This window comes from Pelophylax lessonae (assembly GCF_965119305.1).
Source record: "Pelophylax lessonae genome assembly, chromosome: 4".
NCBI classification, from domain to species: Eukaryota; Metazoa; Chordata; class Amphibia; order Anura; family Ranidae; genus Pelophylax; species Pelophylax lessonae.
In genome coordinates this window covers 219,638,738-219,657,738 of record NC_138771.1, presented here as the reverse complement: position 1 = coordinate 219,657,738, position 19,001 = coordinate 219,638,738, and the positions used below count along the sequence as shown (strand labels likewise).

Below are 19,001 nucleotides of genomic sequence, written 5' to 3'. Positions count from 1 at the left end.
TAGTGGTAATCTATTATATGTCACAAATATCAATAACAAAGTCTATAACCTTCTAAATCTGTCAACCATAGCATTCTGTGCTTATTACTAGAAAGTAATTAGTTGTACTCATATAGCCATATATAAACCACAGTGGGAGCAGAAGACTAGTGATGGTGAAACACCACTTACACTTGCTGCTAAATCTGGACTAGCTGAAAATGTGAAGGCACTTCTAGAGAAAGGAGTTTGGCCGAACACCAAGAACAGCAGAGGAGAGTCACCACTTCTAATTGGTAAGATTTGCTACAATTACGCTCACAAACAAATATGTAAATAGAATCCATGCTATATTTCTTTATACATACTGTATTCTTCTAGGAGTAATTGTATCCATATTTTGTTTGATCTAAATTAGATGTATTATATTTCACACGTTAGTTTTGTCCGAAAGGCCCAATTTCACACGAAAGGTCTGATCAGGTCCACCTGTCAGTTTTTTAGGTGGACCTGATCGAACCCTCCATTCACCTCTATGAACTGGCAGGTGTAAAAGGGCTGTATGCATTTTCAGGTTACCAGTTTAGAGTTACACAGGAGGTCTTATTGCTCTCGCTTTGAGGTTTGCAACAATACCTCACATGTGTGGTGCAATCACCGTTTACATATGCGTGTGGGAGTAATGTATGCGTTCGCATTTGTGCGTAAGCACGGGGGTGCTTTACATTTTTTTTATTACTTTAATTTATTTTATACAAAACTTTTTTTTATTTTTTTGGATTTACTTTATTGCTATCACAAGGGATGAACAACATCCCTTGTGACAGCATGGGCTGTGTCAGTTCCTTGATGTGGATGGTGCCTCTTCAGTGAAGTGCAAGACGGCTTTTGTGGCGTTCCCTCTACTCTCCATTATGGAACCCTACCACCTGCCTCTTACCATCTTGTTGCCTGGCTGCATTGCCCGCTTCTCATCCCATCCCCCTTCCGGGAACCCGAAATTGTTAGTCATCTGCACTGGCTCCACTCAAGGTACTGCCGTTTTCCATCTGTGTTATTTCATATGGTGGCCAGCGTCCTCTATGATTTGGATTATCTACTGTGAAGCATTCATTGTCAATAAACTAAGACTTTTGTATTTTAATTTTGCAAGCAATTTTTTTACCTGGCTGTGGGTAGCGCTTTTCTTCCCACTTTGTTGTTTGTAATACCAGGATGATGTCTGTAGGCAGGCATCATCCCAGTATACTCACCACAAACCAAGGACGTCCATGGACAGCCAAGGGCGGCAAGTAGTTAAACTAGTTATCTGAAAATATTATGAAGGACATATGCAAACAGCAAAGTATTACCATGTACTTGATATTCCTAGTTTAATGCATGTTTTACTACATTTGCTATACTTTACTGAGGCCAGATATGGGTAAAAATTTAGCACGACGTGCACTAAAACACAAAAAAGCACATTAAAGATATGTTTTACTCCACTATAGTAAATTGTGCCTAGGAACTGATACTTCAATGCATGAGGCCTTCTTTTTTTTTAATGGTTTTGTATTTGTATTTCATACTTGGATTTTGTTGTTTTTTTCTTTCCAGCTGTAAGGAGTGGAAGTTATGATATGGTGGTTACTCTGATCAGTTACAATTGCACTATTAACCAACCATGTGTAAGGGGTTGGTCTGCAGTGCATGAAGCAGCAAAGCAGGGCCGCAATGATCTGATCTCCCTACTCATAAAGAATGGTGCAAACCTCAGTCTCAGGGATGGCTTTGGAGTCACACCACTGGGAGTAGCTGCTGAGTTTGGTCAGTGTGAAGCCCTTGAACAGTTAATCCATAGGGGTATGTAAAAAAAAGTGTATATTTTTCTTATTATAAATTAAACAGTGTTACTTTGTGGATTATTGTTTTAAAACAAATTAGTTAGAAAAAAAAAATGTTATATCTGTAGGACTGACTGCCTTTCACCATAATCTGTCTTCACTTCAAAAATTCCAGAGTGCAGTATAAGTTGTATTCAGTCAGTTGTTTCTAATGAGAACAGATGATGAAGAGAGGTGTGTATATTTTGGGTTAAGATGTAGACTTAAGGCCCGTACACACGATCAGATTATTGAACGGTCTGTCGTCCGTTTTTTGTGGCACGCTTGTCTGATGTGGAAAGTGAAGAGGTTATTTTCATACGAATTTTCCCGTACGACAGAATTCTACTTCAGAAGTGATGTCATGTGTTGGATTGTTTTGTATGTGTTCTTTCGTCTCTGAGCATGCCTAGTCTTGCTCTTAAGATTTTTTTCCGTCAAAATCTGTACTAATGAGACGAAAATCAGACGTTGTATTACGGACGACAAACATTTTATAGCCTGCACATCAGGATTTTGTCAGCCGAAAAGTCGGAGTTGGCTGTCGAAAGCACCATACTAACAGTCCGAAAATCGGCAGATCGCTCGTCGGACGAATTTTCCCTAAAGATTTTCTTATTGTTTGTACGGGCCTTTAGGCTCCTTTTAACACTTGTGCAACTTGTCCTGCGACATGGGACTGCAAAGTCGCATGACAAGTCGTACCCCAAGTTTTACAATAAGTACCATTCATATCTGTGTGACTTCAAGTTGCAGCGACTTCAAAGTAGTCCCTGCACTACTTTGGTCCGACTTTGATGCAACTTGTGGTCCATAGACCTCAAGATTACACAGGCATTGCTTCAAGTCCAGTCAAAATCACGGCAAAAAATCACAGCAAAACCACACAACTTTCAGGTCACACAAGTGCAAAAGGGGCCTTAAAGAAGCAAGAAGAAACTGGAAAATATTTGAAAAGGAGCCTAAAGCACCACCTGCAGGCCGATATTTGAACATGAAACATTGACATGAGCAATTCTATTTTTATCTAGCATAGGAAATATATATAAATGAATGTGTAAACCAATAACAAAACCTAAAGCTAAAGGAAGATAACAAAACCATCCATTCACACCTTTAATTATCACAGGTGGGTTTCTCCAGTAGCTGTTGTGAAATAGGATCTTTAATAATGTAACCTGGTCATAGTTCCAAATAGTTGTTCTTTTGTGCATGGGATGTTAAATATTTTTTTAATTTTCCAGCAAGGAGCTTTCCTTTTGTGTTTAACACTCAGAATATCATACAATAGTTAATATTTTTACCTTATTTAGCGCTACCCTCAGAGGAGCCACTGAATTGTTATGTGATGTCTCTGCAAACCGGAAGATGACACACCTTGCTCACCCAGCACTTACCAACACACCTTGAGATATTTGAAATAATTTATTAGGCCAAACATAGCCTAAAAGAAGAGAGGATTCGCAAGTATACTTATACAATAAATCAATAAGACAATAACAGTATTCTGTAGTCAGTATTCTGACTAACAATAATGACGAAAGCTGAACTGGATTTATTTAGCAACAGTATATAAAGATATTCCTAACCAGCTATAACAGTCCCCATTTTGTGACATTGGTTACTGAATTATGAATGGAAAAACTAAGAACCCATTGGCTGGCACAGTTAGGGCCCTTGAAGAAAGCACAGCAGTTCCCAGCAGACAATAGAATAACTTGTATAACATAAGTCTCTAACCAGTCCCAGGGCACCCTCTTCTGGGTCTTTGGACATGTTCAAGTCAGACAGGGCTAGAATGATGATCCCTTTTTTTTCAGTCCTGCTGAGACATTCATTTTTCTTCCCTACTAGTGGTGGGTCACATAGTCTGATCGCACCAGGCATCCAAAGCATACCCTCCCAGAGTGAAGGTTCTCCGTCTCTTTGCTTCTCTGAATTCTCACCCGATTGTGGTCAGCTATGGGAGGAAACTGCTCATCTAGAAGCAACTCAAACTATTACAGACACACCTGCTTGTTTCAAGACTGTCTTCTTCTCTCTCCTCGCCAGCCTGCCAACTACACTTCAACTTGCTCTGTTGAATCAGCCAATCCAATCACCACCCTCCATACAGGATGGCTGCGCCCTGCACTGGAGATGCTTCATAGACTAGCATTGCAAAGTGGTCCTTAAAGTGGAATTTTAACCTGGAAAAAAAATAATTGGCAAACTGGCAGGATTTTCAATGCAGAAAAGGCATACTATTTCTCTCTGGGATTAATGTTGTTCACCTACCTGCGTTCCCTTTACACTTAGTTGTGCACGTGCAGCCCAGTGTACACTTTTTTGCAATGCTAAGATCAATGAAATCCTGCGCGTGTGGGGGAGTGACGTAATCTCGGCTGCGCCAATGAATATAGCAGAAGATCGGGAACCCAGAAGCCAATCCGGCTGAAGATGACAGCAGCCAACAGGGAGCTCCAGGACAACACAGCGCTGGATATAGTTTTACTTTAAAGATGGCTGCTGCACTTATGCATTAATGAATATTCACTTTAACCCTGTACACACTACAGAAGGATAATACAGCAGCAATAAAGGAAAAAGCAGCAGTTATCAGTTACAGTCCAGGTTACATTTATATTACAATGCAAGTACCAGAAAATGACTTACTATGCTAATGTGCAGTGTTTATTTCATTTTGAAATCTCAAATATCAAAATAGAATGTATGTTATGAAATTCTGCAATCCAATGCCCTGCATGTCACTGCATTTATTTAAGCCCTGTTGAATGCATAATGTGTTATCTGATGGTTCATCTAGTGCTTAAAGTGTTACTAAACATTGATAGCCCCTTGCGTGGGGGATATTTGTGTTGTATCGAATTCTTTATTCTCCCTGAAAACCAATAAACATATTGAAACAGAAAGTGTTACTAAACCCAGGACCCTGCATTCATTGTATCTGGTCTCTCACAGTACACAAAATATGGAAATTCAATTATGTCAGTAAATATAAACTGCTAAATACCTTTTCTCATCAGCAGTATATAGCAGTCTTGTGACTTCTGTCAGTGTCTGGTTAAGTCCCGGTTCACACTATTGCGATGCGGGAACACTGCGAATATACTGCGTGTTCCCACATCGCATCCGCAGAACAGGCAGTTCACGCTGCCATATGCTATACGCTGGGGGTGTTAATTCAAAGTTAACGACACCCCCAGATCAGATAGCATATCGCAGTGCAATCTGACAGTTCGCATATGAATCGGATCGCACTGGTGTGAACCACCATGCGATCCAATTCTGCTGCGGACCAAAAAAAAGGTCCTGTGCGAGTTCACTGCGATTGCGGTTCGAATTCAGCCATACAAACTGGCTGAATTTGCACCGCACAGACATTGCATGTGATTTTAGGAGCACTGCGCTCTGTATCTTATGCGATGTCTGTGATCGCATTAGTGTGAACCGGCACTTCAGCTTGTAGGAGGAGTTTTCATTCTCCTCTAACCCTCTTATGAGGCGGCAGGACCCCTGACCCTCTGTCTGGACAGTGCTTATTGGCCTTGTGCTGATCACATGCACCCTCCAAGGAAAAAAAAAACTATCTTGCAATACACACCAAACTAAGCATATGCAGAGGGACTCCAAAAACTCTGTCTTATGAGGAGATGGATGGATGACAGTGGAAAAAGGGGAGGATCAGAGAAGACAGGATTATACAGCATTTTTACACAATGCAGAGGATTAACCCCTTAGGTTCCACAGTATGTATACCAAGCATGCTTTACTGCATATACATACTAATTTTACTGTTGTGGGTTTAGTAACACTTTAACTGATGCGTATGTAAAACTTCTATTGAAAAGATACAACAACTGCTCAACCCTTTTGTGCAAGTTTCACTGTTTCTTTTTAGCCTAATGTTCATGCACTTGTCACCTATATTCACTGTAATATCTAAGAGAAGTAATTTTGTTTTTAGGTGGTGATATTAACTTAGAAGCAGATGATGGCTCTACAGTGCTGTCTGGTGCAGCTGAAGGAGGAAACCCAGACTGCGTGGCTCTTCTTTTGGAGTATGGAGCAAGTGGAAATGTGCCAGATAAAGAAGGATATCTCCCTATACACAAAGCAGCCTATGGAGGACATTATCTGTGAGTAAATACATTATTTTAACCGGTTGCCGACCGCCGCACGACTATATACTGCGGCGGTCAGCCCCGGCCAGGCAGAGTGACGTATCGGTACGTCACTCGCCTGTCACTGACTTGCGAGCCTATCGCGGGCGGGCGCGCGCCCGCCGCGGCTCGTTCACAGGCAAGTCAGTGCGTGTGACCGGCGGACTCGATGTCCGCCAGTCACACTGCGATCGCTCCTGTGAAGGGAGAAAGACAGAGCAGCTTGTGTAAACAAGCTGCCTGTCAGTTCTCCCTGTGTAAAAGTAAAGATCTGACCGTTCTACTATGTAGAACGGTTGATCTTTGCTTTTACACCAATAGCAATGTCCCTACACAGTAGAAAGCACGCCCCTAGGACACACTTAACCCCTCCCTGTCCAATAAAGTTAACCCCTTCCCTGCCAGTGTCATTTTTGCAGTAACAGTGCATATGTATAGCACTGATTACTGCAGTAATGTCACTGGTAACCCCAAAAGTGTCAAAAATGTCAGTCAAGGGTCCGATCTGTCCGCCGCAATGTCGCAGTACCGAAAAAAAATCGCAGATCGCCGCCATTACGCGTTAAAAAAAAAAACACCAAAAATGACAAAAATCTTTCTCTTTGTTAGTAAACGCGATAACTTTTGCGCAAACCAATCAAAATACGCTTTTTGCGATTTTTTTTACCAAACATAGGTAGCATAAAACAAATTGGCCGAAAAATGTTAAAAAATTTTGATTTTTACTTTTTTTTTTGGGGAATTTCATATAAAAAAATGTGAAAAATATTGTTATTTTTGCAAAATTTACGCTCTTTTTTTGTTTATAGCGCGTGATCAAAAAATCGCACAGGTGATCAAATACCACCAAAAGAAAGCTCTGTTTGTGGGAAAAAAAGGACGTCAAATTCGTTTAGGTACAGCGTCGCACGACCGCGCAATTGTCCGTTAAAGTCACGCAGTAAAAAATCGCAAAAAAACCCCTGGTCCTTTAGCAGCCAAATCCTCCGGGGCTTAAGTGGTTAAGATAGCATCTGTTTCTGCAACTTTAAACTGCTAACATTTTGCATGTACTAAAAGGCCTTTTTTTTTTCATAAAATGTCTTAAGTTTTTTTTAAAACTAAAAGTAACTACTGTAATAAGATTTAAGTTGATTTTTTTTTTTTTTTTTTATGTAGACCACTGCTATCCACTTTTGATTAATTCAGGTGCATCTAATAAAATCAGAATGAAGAGGTCTATGTAATTCCGCGCTTAGGATGGGGGGTATATATGTAGAAATTAACACCGCACCTGGCTGCTGCCCACTTCAAAAATGCGACCCTAAGAAGGGGAGCACTTGAATACATATACCGAGGAATCCGTTCACTCTTGCACCTTTGCACTTATTTATTTATTGGCAGTCATTTTTTTATATATTCTTATCACATATTTATTGGCACGTATAAGAGCATACTTACCTATTGTCATTTTATGGTTACACATGCATTATTAATTTTTTCACTTATTTTTATTGGTACTTTTTGGAGCATACTTACCAATTGTCATTTTATGGTTATATATTTATTACTGGACAACATTTGATCATTATTTAATTTTTTATCACCTCACTTTTTGCATTCACTTTGGCACCACTTTTTGCACAATTTGCACGTATGAGATTTATTTGCTGATGTAATTTATATAAGGTTTTTATGTTTTAGAAATTACACAGAGACCTGTTCTGATTTTATACAGGTTTTTTCATTTGATATCAGATTTTAGTGGATTACACACAGATTCTAATTTATTATACAGACTTCCATATAAAACCTCACTAGAAGCATAGTAACCAACAAATATATTCCCAAAAACACCCCACCAAGCAGCGCCAATCACTTCCTTCCTCCTTCATATCAATAAAATCAGAATATTATCAAAAAGTTAATTTATTTCAGTAATTCAATTAAAAAAGTGAAACTCATATTTTATAGAGATGCGTTACACACAGAGTGATATATTTTAAGCATTTATTTATTTTATTTTGATGATTATAGCTTACAGCTAGTGAAAACCCATAATTCAGTATCTCAGAAAATTTGAATATTGCATAAGAGCTATAAAAAAAAAAAGGATTTTTAATAAAGAAATGTTGGCTTACTGAAAAGTATATCCATGTACAGCAGTGATTCTCAACCAGGGATTCCTCCAGAGGTTGCTAGGGGTTCCTTGAACAATGAGCCATTTCTGCCTCTCTGATAAGTTCCCCTGACACCATTGATCGTTTTAGCTATCTGGAAGAAGGTCATTCTTCCCAATGTCCACAAGTGTAAGGAGCATTTATCCCACTGACCATCACACTAATGTATAAGGAGTTGTAAATATAGTAATTTTTAGCAGGGGTTCCCTGAAACCTGAAAACTATTTCAAGGGTTCCTCTGTGTTGAAAAGGTTGAGAAAGGCTGATGTACAGTATGGTGTGCACTTATAAATTGGGGCGTGGCATGGAGGTAATTGACCTGTGGCACTGCTGAGGTGTTATGGAAACCCAGTGTAGCGGAATGGACACTGAGAGTGTGGTTTGTGTTGAAAGAGTGAGGGACTCTTTCACTTGGGACCATAATATTTCTGAGCAGTGTCCCTCGGGAGATGTGTGGGGATGTATTGCAGATTGCTAGAATATGGCAGAAGTATTTCATAGACCCATGCTAGTGGGGTGGGGTTTGTTATTGTGAATACCTGCATTCCATTGTCCTATTGTTCCTGTCTGCCTTGTAAGCTTATTATGGGATGTGTGTGTGTGTGGAATGGCTCGAAGAGGGAGGGGTTTTGCCAGAGTGTAGATCTCTTGTGTTTTCAATAAACATGTTCATTCTAGTTGACTCCCAGAACTGTGTGTCGTCCAGTTACTGGGGGGATTTTGCCTTGGATATTTTAGTACTTCCTCAGCTCCAAGGATGATACAGCGGAGATACCTAGGCTGGGTATTGGAGCTCCGTTACATTGGTGGCAATCGGTGGGATACAAGCCTTGCAGCAAGAGGAATACAGTGAGGAGCCCAGCAGCGTCTTGATCTAAGGAGGAACTCAGGAGATGGAGTAAGCTAGCCCCTGGGCAGTGTCCCCATATGAGGTGGAGTTCCAGCGGAAACTACTGGCAAAGGAACAGAGCCATATGTCAGCCAAGGACAAGGTGGACTGGAGAAAACATGTAATGCGAGAACTCTGGCAGGAGTCCATGGAGGTAGCACAGCTTCGGCGGAAAGAGAAGCTTCCAAGTACAGCGCAATGCTGGCAGGAACAAGTGAGCCAACGGATGTTTATCCTGGGAGAGCAACCCTTGATGGAGTGGGTAAGGCACCTTGAGGGCCTGGTCCAGAAAGAAATTATGCTGGACGACTCGTACCGGGCACTATGGTGGTTCGCAGTCCAGCAAGACCCTTGGGTGGCAGAAGGCATTCAACCAGAGGGGGGATGCTATGATGGCCCAGGCCTGTTGTGGAAGGCCATGGAGGAGGAGGATGATTTTGGCAGTCCTGCGATGTCGCGGTTCTGGGCTATTTCTTATTACCGAAGAAGGATGCTACCGGTCCAATTGTTGGAGCTGAGACTAGACCTCAGCCATCTGGTTATCATGGAGTGGGGGTTGGAACAGGACTACCAACACCTCCTAGACTTGGCCCAGCAGCAGCCAACAGCACTGGGGGTGGAGATGGTCGTACCCACTACCCAGGACAAGCCAGCATTAGCGGGAGAGGCGATTATAGTTCCCTCGTCCCAGCAGCAGCCAACAGCACTGGGGGTGGAGATGGTTGTGCCCACTACCCAGGACCAGCCAGCAATTCCAGAGACTGTGGATTTAGTATACTATTCTGCAGAGGAGGAACCTCCCAGTGTGCCTACAGCAGAAGCGCTGACAATGGGACAGAGGGTCCAAGACCTCTGCCCCACACCTGCAGCAGTTCCAGAGGCCCAGGGCGAGAAGGTGGCGATCACTCCCCAGCAGCTGAGTGCCTACCCAGCGGAAGAGCTGGCAGCAGGGCAGAACCCCACTGGTCTCTGCCCACCAGTCCATGCAGCATTTGTCACAGAAGAGGTGTATGGGGCCATGGCCTCCACCCCTGGATTACAGAGATGCTGGGCAGTCAGCCCAGATCTCCAACCCCCTAGTATGGGGGCCCATTCCACCCTGATTTTTTCCCCTCCAGCAACAACCGGATGCCTCTGGAGTGTATTATATCAACTGGGACGTAGGGAAGGAGGTCCTCTGGAGCACGGCACAGTCTGGGAAAAGACACCAGACTAACACAGACCCAAACCAGTTGGAGGTCTGGGGTCTGGTTAGTTTCCCCAGGAGGGGGGAGATATGTGATGAACATCCATTTGCTGGGACGTTCGCCACGGGCTACTGGAAGAGTGTGGAAGCCAGCCTCCTGCCCACGGACTATGGGCCCTGGCTTGTAGGGTAGCATGTCTCTGTGTGGGGGTGTAGGCTGTGGGACCCTTGGAGTACTGTTACTATGAATTCAAGTCTCTGTCACCCCAAGCAAAACAGACTCTAGGCCTAAGCTGCCTACAGCCAAGGACTTTACACAATGAGAGACTAAACAGAATGGCAATGCTGACAGGTTATCGCGACAAACTGAACTGGAAAAATGATCTGTGAGTACTCCCCGGACATCCCCAAGCCGATCCGTTATGGATCAGACTATGTATGCCGGCTTGTGGTTAAGGGGGAGCAGTGTAGCGGAATGGACACTGAGAGTGTGGTTTGTGTTGAAAGAGTGAGGGAGTCTTTCACTTGGGACCATAATATTTCTGAGCAGCGTCCCTCAGGAGATGTGTGGGGATGTATTGCAGATTGCTAGAATATGGCAGAAGTGTTTCATAGAGCCATGCTAGTGGGGTGGGGTTTGTTATTGTGAATACAGTAAACCCCCCTCCATTGCGGGGATTACGTTCCGGACCCAGCCGCGAAAAGTGAAATTCCGCAAAATAGAAAAACCCTATTAAAATGCATTGTAGGCATGTTTTTTTTACTGTCACTGTACGTGTAAAAGCATTTTAAGGTCTTTAAACACACTTTTAAAACAATAGAAACTCATTTAAACACATAAAAGATACTGAGAGACAGAGCAAGAGCTATGGAAAACACAAAAATATTTCATTTTTAATGATTTATATAGTAAAATAACATTACAAAAAAAAACGTGAATTACCGGGACCGCAAAAACTGAACCGCGATGGAGCGGGGGATTACTGTACCTGCATTCCATTGTCCTATTGTTCCTGTCTGCCTTGTAAGCTTATTATGGGGTGTGTGTGTGGACTTTGCCTTGGATATTTTAGTACTTCCTCAGCTCCAAGGATGATACAGCGGAGATACCTAGGCTGGGTATTGGAGCTCCGTTACACCCAGGTTGCTTTGATAGTGATAGCAGCCTTCAGCTTGTCTGCATTGTTAAGTCTGTTGTCTCTCATCTTTTTCTAGACAATAACCCACAGATTCTCTATGGGGTTTAGGTCAGGCGTGTTTGCTGGCCAATCAAGCACAGCTGTACCATGATCATTAAACCAGGCATTGGTATTTTTTCAGGTGCCAAGTCCTGCAGGAAAATGAAATCAGCATCTCCACAAATATGTTCAGCAGAGAGAAGCATGAAGTGCGCTAGAATTACCTGGTAGAGGGCTGCGCTGACTTTGGACTTGATAAAACACAGTGGACCAACACCAGCAGATGACATGCCAAAAATACAAATACCTGGTTTAATTATAATGGTATCACTGTGCTTGATTGGCCAACAAACTTGTCTGACCTAAACCCCACAGAGAACCTGTGGGTTATTGTCAAAATGAAGATGAGATACAAGACCTAACAATGCAGATGAGCTGAAGGCCGCAATCTAAGCAACCTTGGCTTCCATACACCAACACCTCAGCAGTGCCACAGACTGATCAGCTCCATGCCACACCGCATTGATGCAGTAATTCATGCAAAAGGAGCCCTGACCAAGTATTGCGTGCATACTACAGTATAGTGTACATGGACATACTTTTCAGTAAGCCAGCTTTTCTTTATTAAAAATATTTTTTTTTTATTGGTCTTATGTAATATTTTTTAATTTTCTGAGATACTTAATTTTGGGTTTTTACTACCTGTAAGCCTTAATTTATCAAAATTAAAAGCAAGAGATGCTTGAAATATATCACTCTGTGTGTAACACATCTATATAAAATATATGAGTTTCTCTTTTTGAATTGAATTACTGAAATAAATTAACTTTTTTTATAATCTAATTTTATGAGATGCACCTGTAAATACTAGAATGATTAGAATGATTTTAGAACAAGAAGACTAGAACTTCCAAAACCCTGTGTCCTAGTCTAACTAAAGATGCCAAGAACAGCCAAGACTCCTCATTCTGAAAGAGATAATTCAGGCCACTATGCTTATGCCAACCACTTTAAATTAGCTCTGAGTATTATTTACTGAAGGTTGCGTTGCTTCGTGTAACCCTGACTAAAATCATAAGGCATAACTATAACGTCAATTTCACACAGTGATCCTGTCGCTGTCAACAACTTTCTAGCAGCAGGATTGCTAATAGAGCACTTATCTTTTGCTATGGAGTCTCTTCTTCACAACTGGACCTGCAATCTGTCACTCCCTCACTAGTGAGTGAGATTTGTCAGTTTTCCAGGCCAGAAGGGGAGTGATTCCTTTTACATAAGTGGAAGCCTCTCCTTGGTAATTCTAATTATAGGTAGATGGTTTGTGTTTTTGATGTAATTAAATTGCTTGTGTTGTGTACATGAAATATAAGGATAATAGCACCTTTGCACTCTTTTAAGCATATTTTGGCATTCATTTGCATATTTTTAAACATAAACTATTACATTTTTTTCTCCTAGAGCATTAAAGTACCTTATTCCTGTGACATCGCCACATGCAATTAAAAAAAGCGGTTTAAGTCCCATTCATTCAGCTACAGATGGCCAGAGTGTGCAGTGTCTGGAGCTACTTATTGAAAATGACTTTGATGTCAACGAACTTTTGGCTGAACACATATCTGATAATTATGAAGATAAAAGGAAAACCGCATTATTTTTTGCAGTATCCAACAAAGATGTTTTGTGCACAGAGGTGCTATTGAAGTCTGGTGCAGATCCAAATGAAGACCCTTTAAACTGCTTGTTAGTAGCTGTGCGTTCTGGAAACCATGAAATAGTGAGGCTGCTCCTAGCTCATCAGGCTAATGTCAACTGTTATTTCACAACTGTGATTGACACTCATTTTCCTAGTGCAATACAGTATGCCCTAAGTGATGAGATCATGCTACGATTGTTGTTAAATAATGGATATCAGGTTGAGAAGTGCTTTGATTGTATGCATGGGGACATTTATGGTGGCTCGTATACATGGTCAGTCTCCGATGAAGAAGTGCTACCAGGCTGGACATCGTGCGTCATAAAAGACAGCCATGTGAGTAGGTGTTAACTATGCAATTAAATCATGGGCCGATTATGAAATTGTGTGGAAAGCATAATACCTTTACTGACCACAGCCAGCAATCAGTTTCCAGCTGTCTTTACCTTTTACCTTGTACATAAAGTCAGTGTAAAGTAGTTGAAACCCTAACTGGGAGGCAGTTAGTTTGCTAAAGCACTGTGCATAAGAAACTAATTCCATTTTTTTTTTTAAATTATCTATTGTTTGCATATTTTTTATCCTTTGTTGCTTCTCAGTACCCCTGATCTCCATCATCCTTATTTGGCCACTTCCTGTTCATCTATTTGTCGCTGCAAGCAGATGTCTGATTGCATGCGATGGGCATCACAGGCAATTTACTTCACCCCTTTGTAAAATGCTTCTTGTCAATATAATTTTTAAATGGAGTATACCAAAGAAAAATTAATACAATACGTTTTTCAAACCTATAGGGGTTGATTTACTAAAACAAGAGAGTGCAACATCTGGTAGCCAATCAGCTTCCAGCTTCAGTTTGCTCAATCAAACTTTGACAAAATAAAAACCTGGAAGCTGTTTTTGTACTCTCCAGTCTCCAGAAAATCATCCCTATAGTATATAAAATACATTAGAAATGCCACATTACACTTTAGACACAGATAATGGGGTAAAACATGAGTGTCAAATAAAAATGCTTATAAAGCAAACAAATACTATAATGTATAATGTCATTGTATGTACCTGTTCCCATGTCTCTTTCAGTTCTGTGACTTTATTACTGTGTCCTGGATGAAGCATTTGGTCGGAAAGATTATCAGAGTGTTAGTAGACTATATGGATTATGTTCCAATGTGCACAAAAATTAAAGCTACACTTGAAACTCAGAAGGAGTGGACGGAGATCCAAGAGATTATAGGTAAGATATTAATAGAAATTTTATCTCTGCACCTCTGTACACATTAGGGATGTCCAAGCTGCCCAAGATGGCTTTGAATGCGGCCCAACACAAAATCATAAACGTAAAAATGTTGATTTTTTTTTCGGACTTCTTTGTAAAAATGTGTTTACACTTAGAGAACACGTGGCCACAGAAAAATTTGATAGTGTCTCTCAGGGGCGGACTGATAACCTATGGGGCCCCCGGGCAATATGAGATCATGGGGCCCCCCTGTGTCCATGTCCATGAGTACACATGTTGCAGCAGGAGTTAAACCCCCTGTTGCTTTTGGTGGGTTATCGTGACCCATTCAAGTGAATGAGGCCCACTCAGCAAACACCCTGCAACCATGTGCAATGCACATAGTTTCAGCATGCTAGTGTGTGATTCAAGGAGTTGAAGCAGGTGATGAGGAGGCAATACAACGCCTTCTCATTGCCTACTTTAACCCTTTTTTTTTTTTGCTGTACTGCACAAGGTTGCACAGCCTTTGCAATGCAGCCCCATTCACTTGAATGAGTTATGCTTGGCAGGTGCTACATCTGCCAAGCGTGACAGGACATATAATTCCTGATGCGGATGCAACATGTGTACACCCCTGGCCCTTGCAGTTAAAGGGGGTGTGGTGGGGGTGAGTAAATACAGGGCTCAATTCTGAGGTTTTCCTGCCCCCAAACTGCAAATTTAAACAGGCCCTTGCTGTCCTGAACAACCTATCCCAGTTGGTGTTTAGGGGACCCCTTGAAAGAGGACAGAGAGGGACCCCTGAGATAAAGACAGAGAGTGACCCTTGGAATAATGACAGAGAGTAGCCCCTGGGATAAGAACAGAGAGGGACCCCTGGGATAAGGACAGAGAGGGGCCCCAGGGATGAGAGCAGAGAGGGTCCTGGAATGAGAACAGAGAGAGGGTCCTAATATGAGAGCAGAGAGGGGGTCCAGGGATGAGAGCAGAGAGGGGGTCCTGAGATGAGAGCAGAGAGGGGGTCCTGAGAGGAGAGCAGAGAGGGGGTCCTGAGATGAGAGCAGAGAGGGGGTCCTGAGATGAGAACAGAGAGGGGGTCCTGAGATGAGAACAGAGAGGGGGTCCTGAGATGAGAGCAGAGAGGGGACACTGGAATGAGAGCTGAGAGAGACCCCTGCGATGAGAGCAGAGAGGGGGTCCAGGGATGAGAGCAGAGAGGGGTTCCTGAGATGAGAGCAGAGAGGGGGTCCTGAGATGAGAGCAGAGAGGGGACACTGGAATGAGAGCTGAGAGAGACCCCTGGGATGAGAGCAGAGAGGGGCCTTGGGATGAGAGCTGAGAGAGACCCCTGGGATGAGAGCAGAGAGAGACCCCCTGGGATGAGAGCAGAGAGAGACCCCTGGGATGAGAGCAGAGAGGGGGTCCTGGGATGAGAGCAGAGAGGGGGGTGCAGGGATGAGAGCAGAGAGGGGGGTCCTGGGATGAGAGCAGAGAGGGGGTCCTGGGATGAGAGCAGAGAGGGGGCCATGGGATGAGAGCAGAGAGGGGGTCCTGGGATGAGAGCAGAGAGAGACCCCTGGGATGAGAGCAGAGAGGGGGTCCTGAGATGAGAGCAGAGAGGGGGTCCTGAGATGAGAGCAGAGAGGGGGTCCTGAGATGAGAACAGAGAGGGGGTCCTGAGATGAGAACAGAGAGGGGGTCCTGAGATGAGAACAGAGGGGGGGTCCTGAGATGAGAGCAGAGAGGGGACACTGGAATGAGAGCTGAGAGAGACCCCTGGGATGAGAGCAGAGAGGGGGCCTTGGGATGAGAGCTGAGAGAGACCCCTGGGATGAGAGCAGAGAGGGGGTCCTGGGATGAGAGCATCGAGGGGGCCCTGGGATGAGAGCTGAGAGAGACCCCTGGGATGAGAGCAGAGAGAGACCCCTGGGATGAGAGCAGAGAGAGACCCCTGGGATGAGAGCAGAGAGGGGGTCCTGGGATGAGAGCAGAGAGGGGGTCCTGGGATGAGAGCAGAGAGGGGGTCCTGGGATGAGAGCAGAGAGGGGGCCATGGGATGAGAGCAGAGAGGGGGTCCTGGGATGAGAGCAGAGAGGGGGGGTCCTGGGATGAGAGCAGAGAGGGGGGTCCTGGGATGAGAGCAGAGAGGGGGCCATGGGATGAGAGCAGAGAGGGGGTCCTGGGATGAGAGCAGAGAGGGGGGTCCTGGGATGAGAGCAGAGAGGGGGGTCCTGGGATGAGAGCAGAGAGGGGGGTCCTGGGATGAGAGCAGAGAGGGGGTCCTGGGATGAGAGCTGAGAGAGACCCCTGGGATGAGAGCAGAGAGGGGGTCCTGGGATGAGAGCAGAGAGGGGGTCCTGGGATGAGAGCAGAGAGGGGGCCATGGGATGAGAGCAGAGAGGGGGTCCTGGGATGAGAGTAGAGAGGGGGCCATGGCATGAGAGCAGAAAGGGGGGCATGGGATGAGAGCAGAGAGGGGGCCATGGGATGAGAGCAGAGAGAGACCCCTGGGATGAGAGCAGAGAGGGGGTCCTGGGATGAGAGCATCGAGGGGGCCCTGGGATGAGAGCTGAGAGAGACCCCTGGGATGAGAGCAGAGAGAGACCCCTGGGATGAGAGCAGAGAGGGGGTCCTGGGATGAGAGCAGAGAGGGGGTCCTGGGATGAGAGCAGAGAGGGGGCCATGGGATGAGAGCAGAGAGGGGGTCCTGGGATGAGAGCAGAGAGGGGGGGTCCTGGGATGAGAGCAGAGAGGGGGCCATGGGATGAGAGCAGAGAGGGGGTCCTGGGATGAGACCAGAGAGGGGGGTCCTGGGATGAGACCAGAGAGGGGGTCCTGGGATGAGAGCAGAGAGGGGGGTCCTGGGATGAGAGCAGAGAGGGGGTCCTGGGATGAGAGCAGAGAGGGGGTCCTGGGATGAGAGCAGAGAGGGGGCCATGGGATGAGAGCAGAGAGGGGGCCCTGGGATGAGAGCAGAGAGGGGGCCATGGCATGAGAGCAGAGAGGGGGCCATGGGATGAGAGCAGAGAGGGGGCCATGGGATGAGAGCAGAGAGGGGGTCCTGGGATGAGAGCAGAGAGGGGGTCCTGGGATGAGAGCAGAGAGGGGGTCCTGGGATGTGAGCAGAGAGGGGGCCATAGGATGAGAGCAGAGAGGGGGCCATGGGATGAGAGCAGAGAGGGGGCCCTGGGATGAGGAGAGAGGGGTCCTGGGATGAGGAGAGAGGGGGTCCTGGGATGAGGAGAGTGGGGGTCCTGGGATGAGGAGAGAGGGGTCCTGGGATGAGGAGAGAGGGGGTCCTGGGATGAGGAGAGAGGGGTCCTGGGATGAGGAGAGGGGGGGTCCTGGGATGAGGAGAGAGGGGTCCTGGGATGAGGAGAGAGGGGTCCTGGGATGAGGAGAGAGGGGGTCCTGGGATGAGGAGAGAGGGGGCCCTGGGATGAGGAGAGAGGGGGTCCTGAGATGAGAGCAGAGAGGGGGTCCTGAGATGAGAACAGAGAGGGGGTCCTGAGATGAGAACAGAGAGGGGGTCCTGAGATGAGAACAGAGGGGGGGTCCTGAGATGAGAGCAGAGAGGGGACACTGGAATGAGAGCTGAGAGAGACCCCTGGGATGAGAGCAGAGAGGGGGCCTTGGGATGAGAGCTGAGAGAGACCCCTGGGATGAGAGCAGAGAGGGGGTCCTGGGATGAGAGCATCGAGGGGGCCCTGGGATGAGAGCTGAGAGAGACCCCTGGGATGAGAGCAGAGAGAGACCCCTGGGATGAGAGCAGAGAGGGGGTCCTGGGATGAGAGCAGAGAGGGGGTCCTGGGATGAGAGCAGAGAGGGGGCCATGGGATGAGAGCAGAGAGGGGGGGTCCTGGGATGAGAGCAGAGAGGGGGGGTCCTGGGATGAGAGCAGAGAGGGGGCCATGGGATGAGAGCAGAGAGGGGGTCCTGGGATGAGACCAGAGAGGGGGGTCCTGGGATGAGACCAGAGAGGGGGGTCCTGGGATGAGAGCAGAGAGGGGGTCCTGGGATGAGAGCAGAGAGGGGGGTCCTGGGATGAGAGCAGAGAGGGGGTCCTGGGATGAGAGCAGAGAGGGGGCCATGGGATGAGAGCAGAGAGGGGGTCCTGGGATGAGAGCAGAGAGGGGGCCATGGCATGAGAGCAGAGAGGGGGCCATGGGATGAGAGCAGAGAGGGGGCCATGGGATGAGAGCAGAGAGGGGGTCCTGGGATGAGAGCAGAGAGGGGGTCCTGGGATGAGAGCAGAGAGGGGGTCCTGGGATGTGAGCAGAGAGGGGGCCATAGGATGAGAGCAGAGAGGGGGCCATGGGATGAGAGCAGAGAGGGGGCCCTGGGATGAGGAGAGAGGGGTCCTGGGATGAGGAGAGAGGGGGTCCTGGGATGAGGAGAGTGGGGGTCCTGGGATGAGGAGAGAGGGGTCCTGGGATGAGGAGAGAGGGGGTCCTGGGATGAGGAGAGAGGGGTCCTGGGATGAGGAGAGGGGGGGTCCTGGGATGAGGAGAGAGGGGTCCTGGGATGAGGAGAGAGGGGGTCCTGGGATGAGGAGAGAGGGGGCCCTGGGATGAGGAGAGAGGGGGTCCTGGGATGAGGAGAGAGGGGGTCCTGGGATGAGGAGAGAGGGGGTCCTGGGATGAGGAGAGAGGGGGCCCTGGGATGAG

At 45.9% G+C, this 19,001-nt stretch overlaps 1 protein-coding gene across 2 annotated transcripts in view; it reads left to right on the top strand.

Moving 5' to 3' along the window:
- Window positions 1–19,001, top strand: part of ASB15 (ankyrin repeat and SOCS box containing 15) — a 64,755-nt gene that overhangs the window by 36,844 nt on the left and 8,910 nt on the right. Inside the window, exons 5-9 of one of the 2 annotated variants that reach the window (XM_082257099.1) lie at window positions 117–275; window positions 1,579–1,824; window positions 5,812–5,983; window positions 12,878–13,448; window positions 14,196–14,349. In XM_082257099.1, coding sequence (XP_082113225.1) covers window positions 117–275; window positions 1,579–1,824; window positions 5,812–5,983; window positions 12,878–13,448; window positions 14,196–14,349 — 1,302 coding nt within the window. The remainder of the gene's footprint in view (window positions 1–116; window positions 276–1,578; window positions 1,825–5,811; window positions 5,984–12,877; window positions 13,449–14,195; window positions 14,350–19,001) is intronic. The other variant, XM_082257100.1, reaches the window with a different exon arrangement.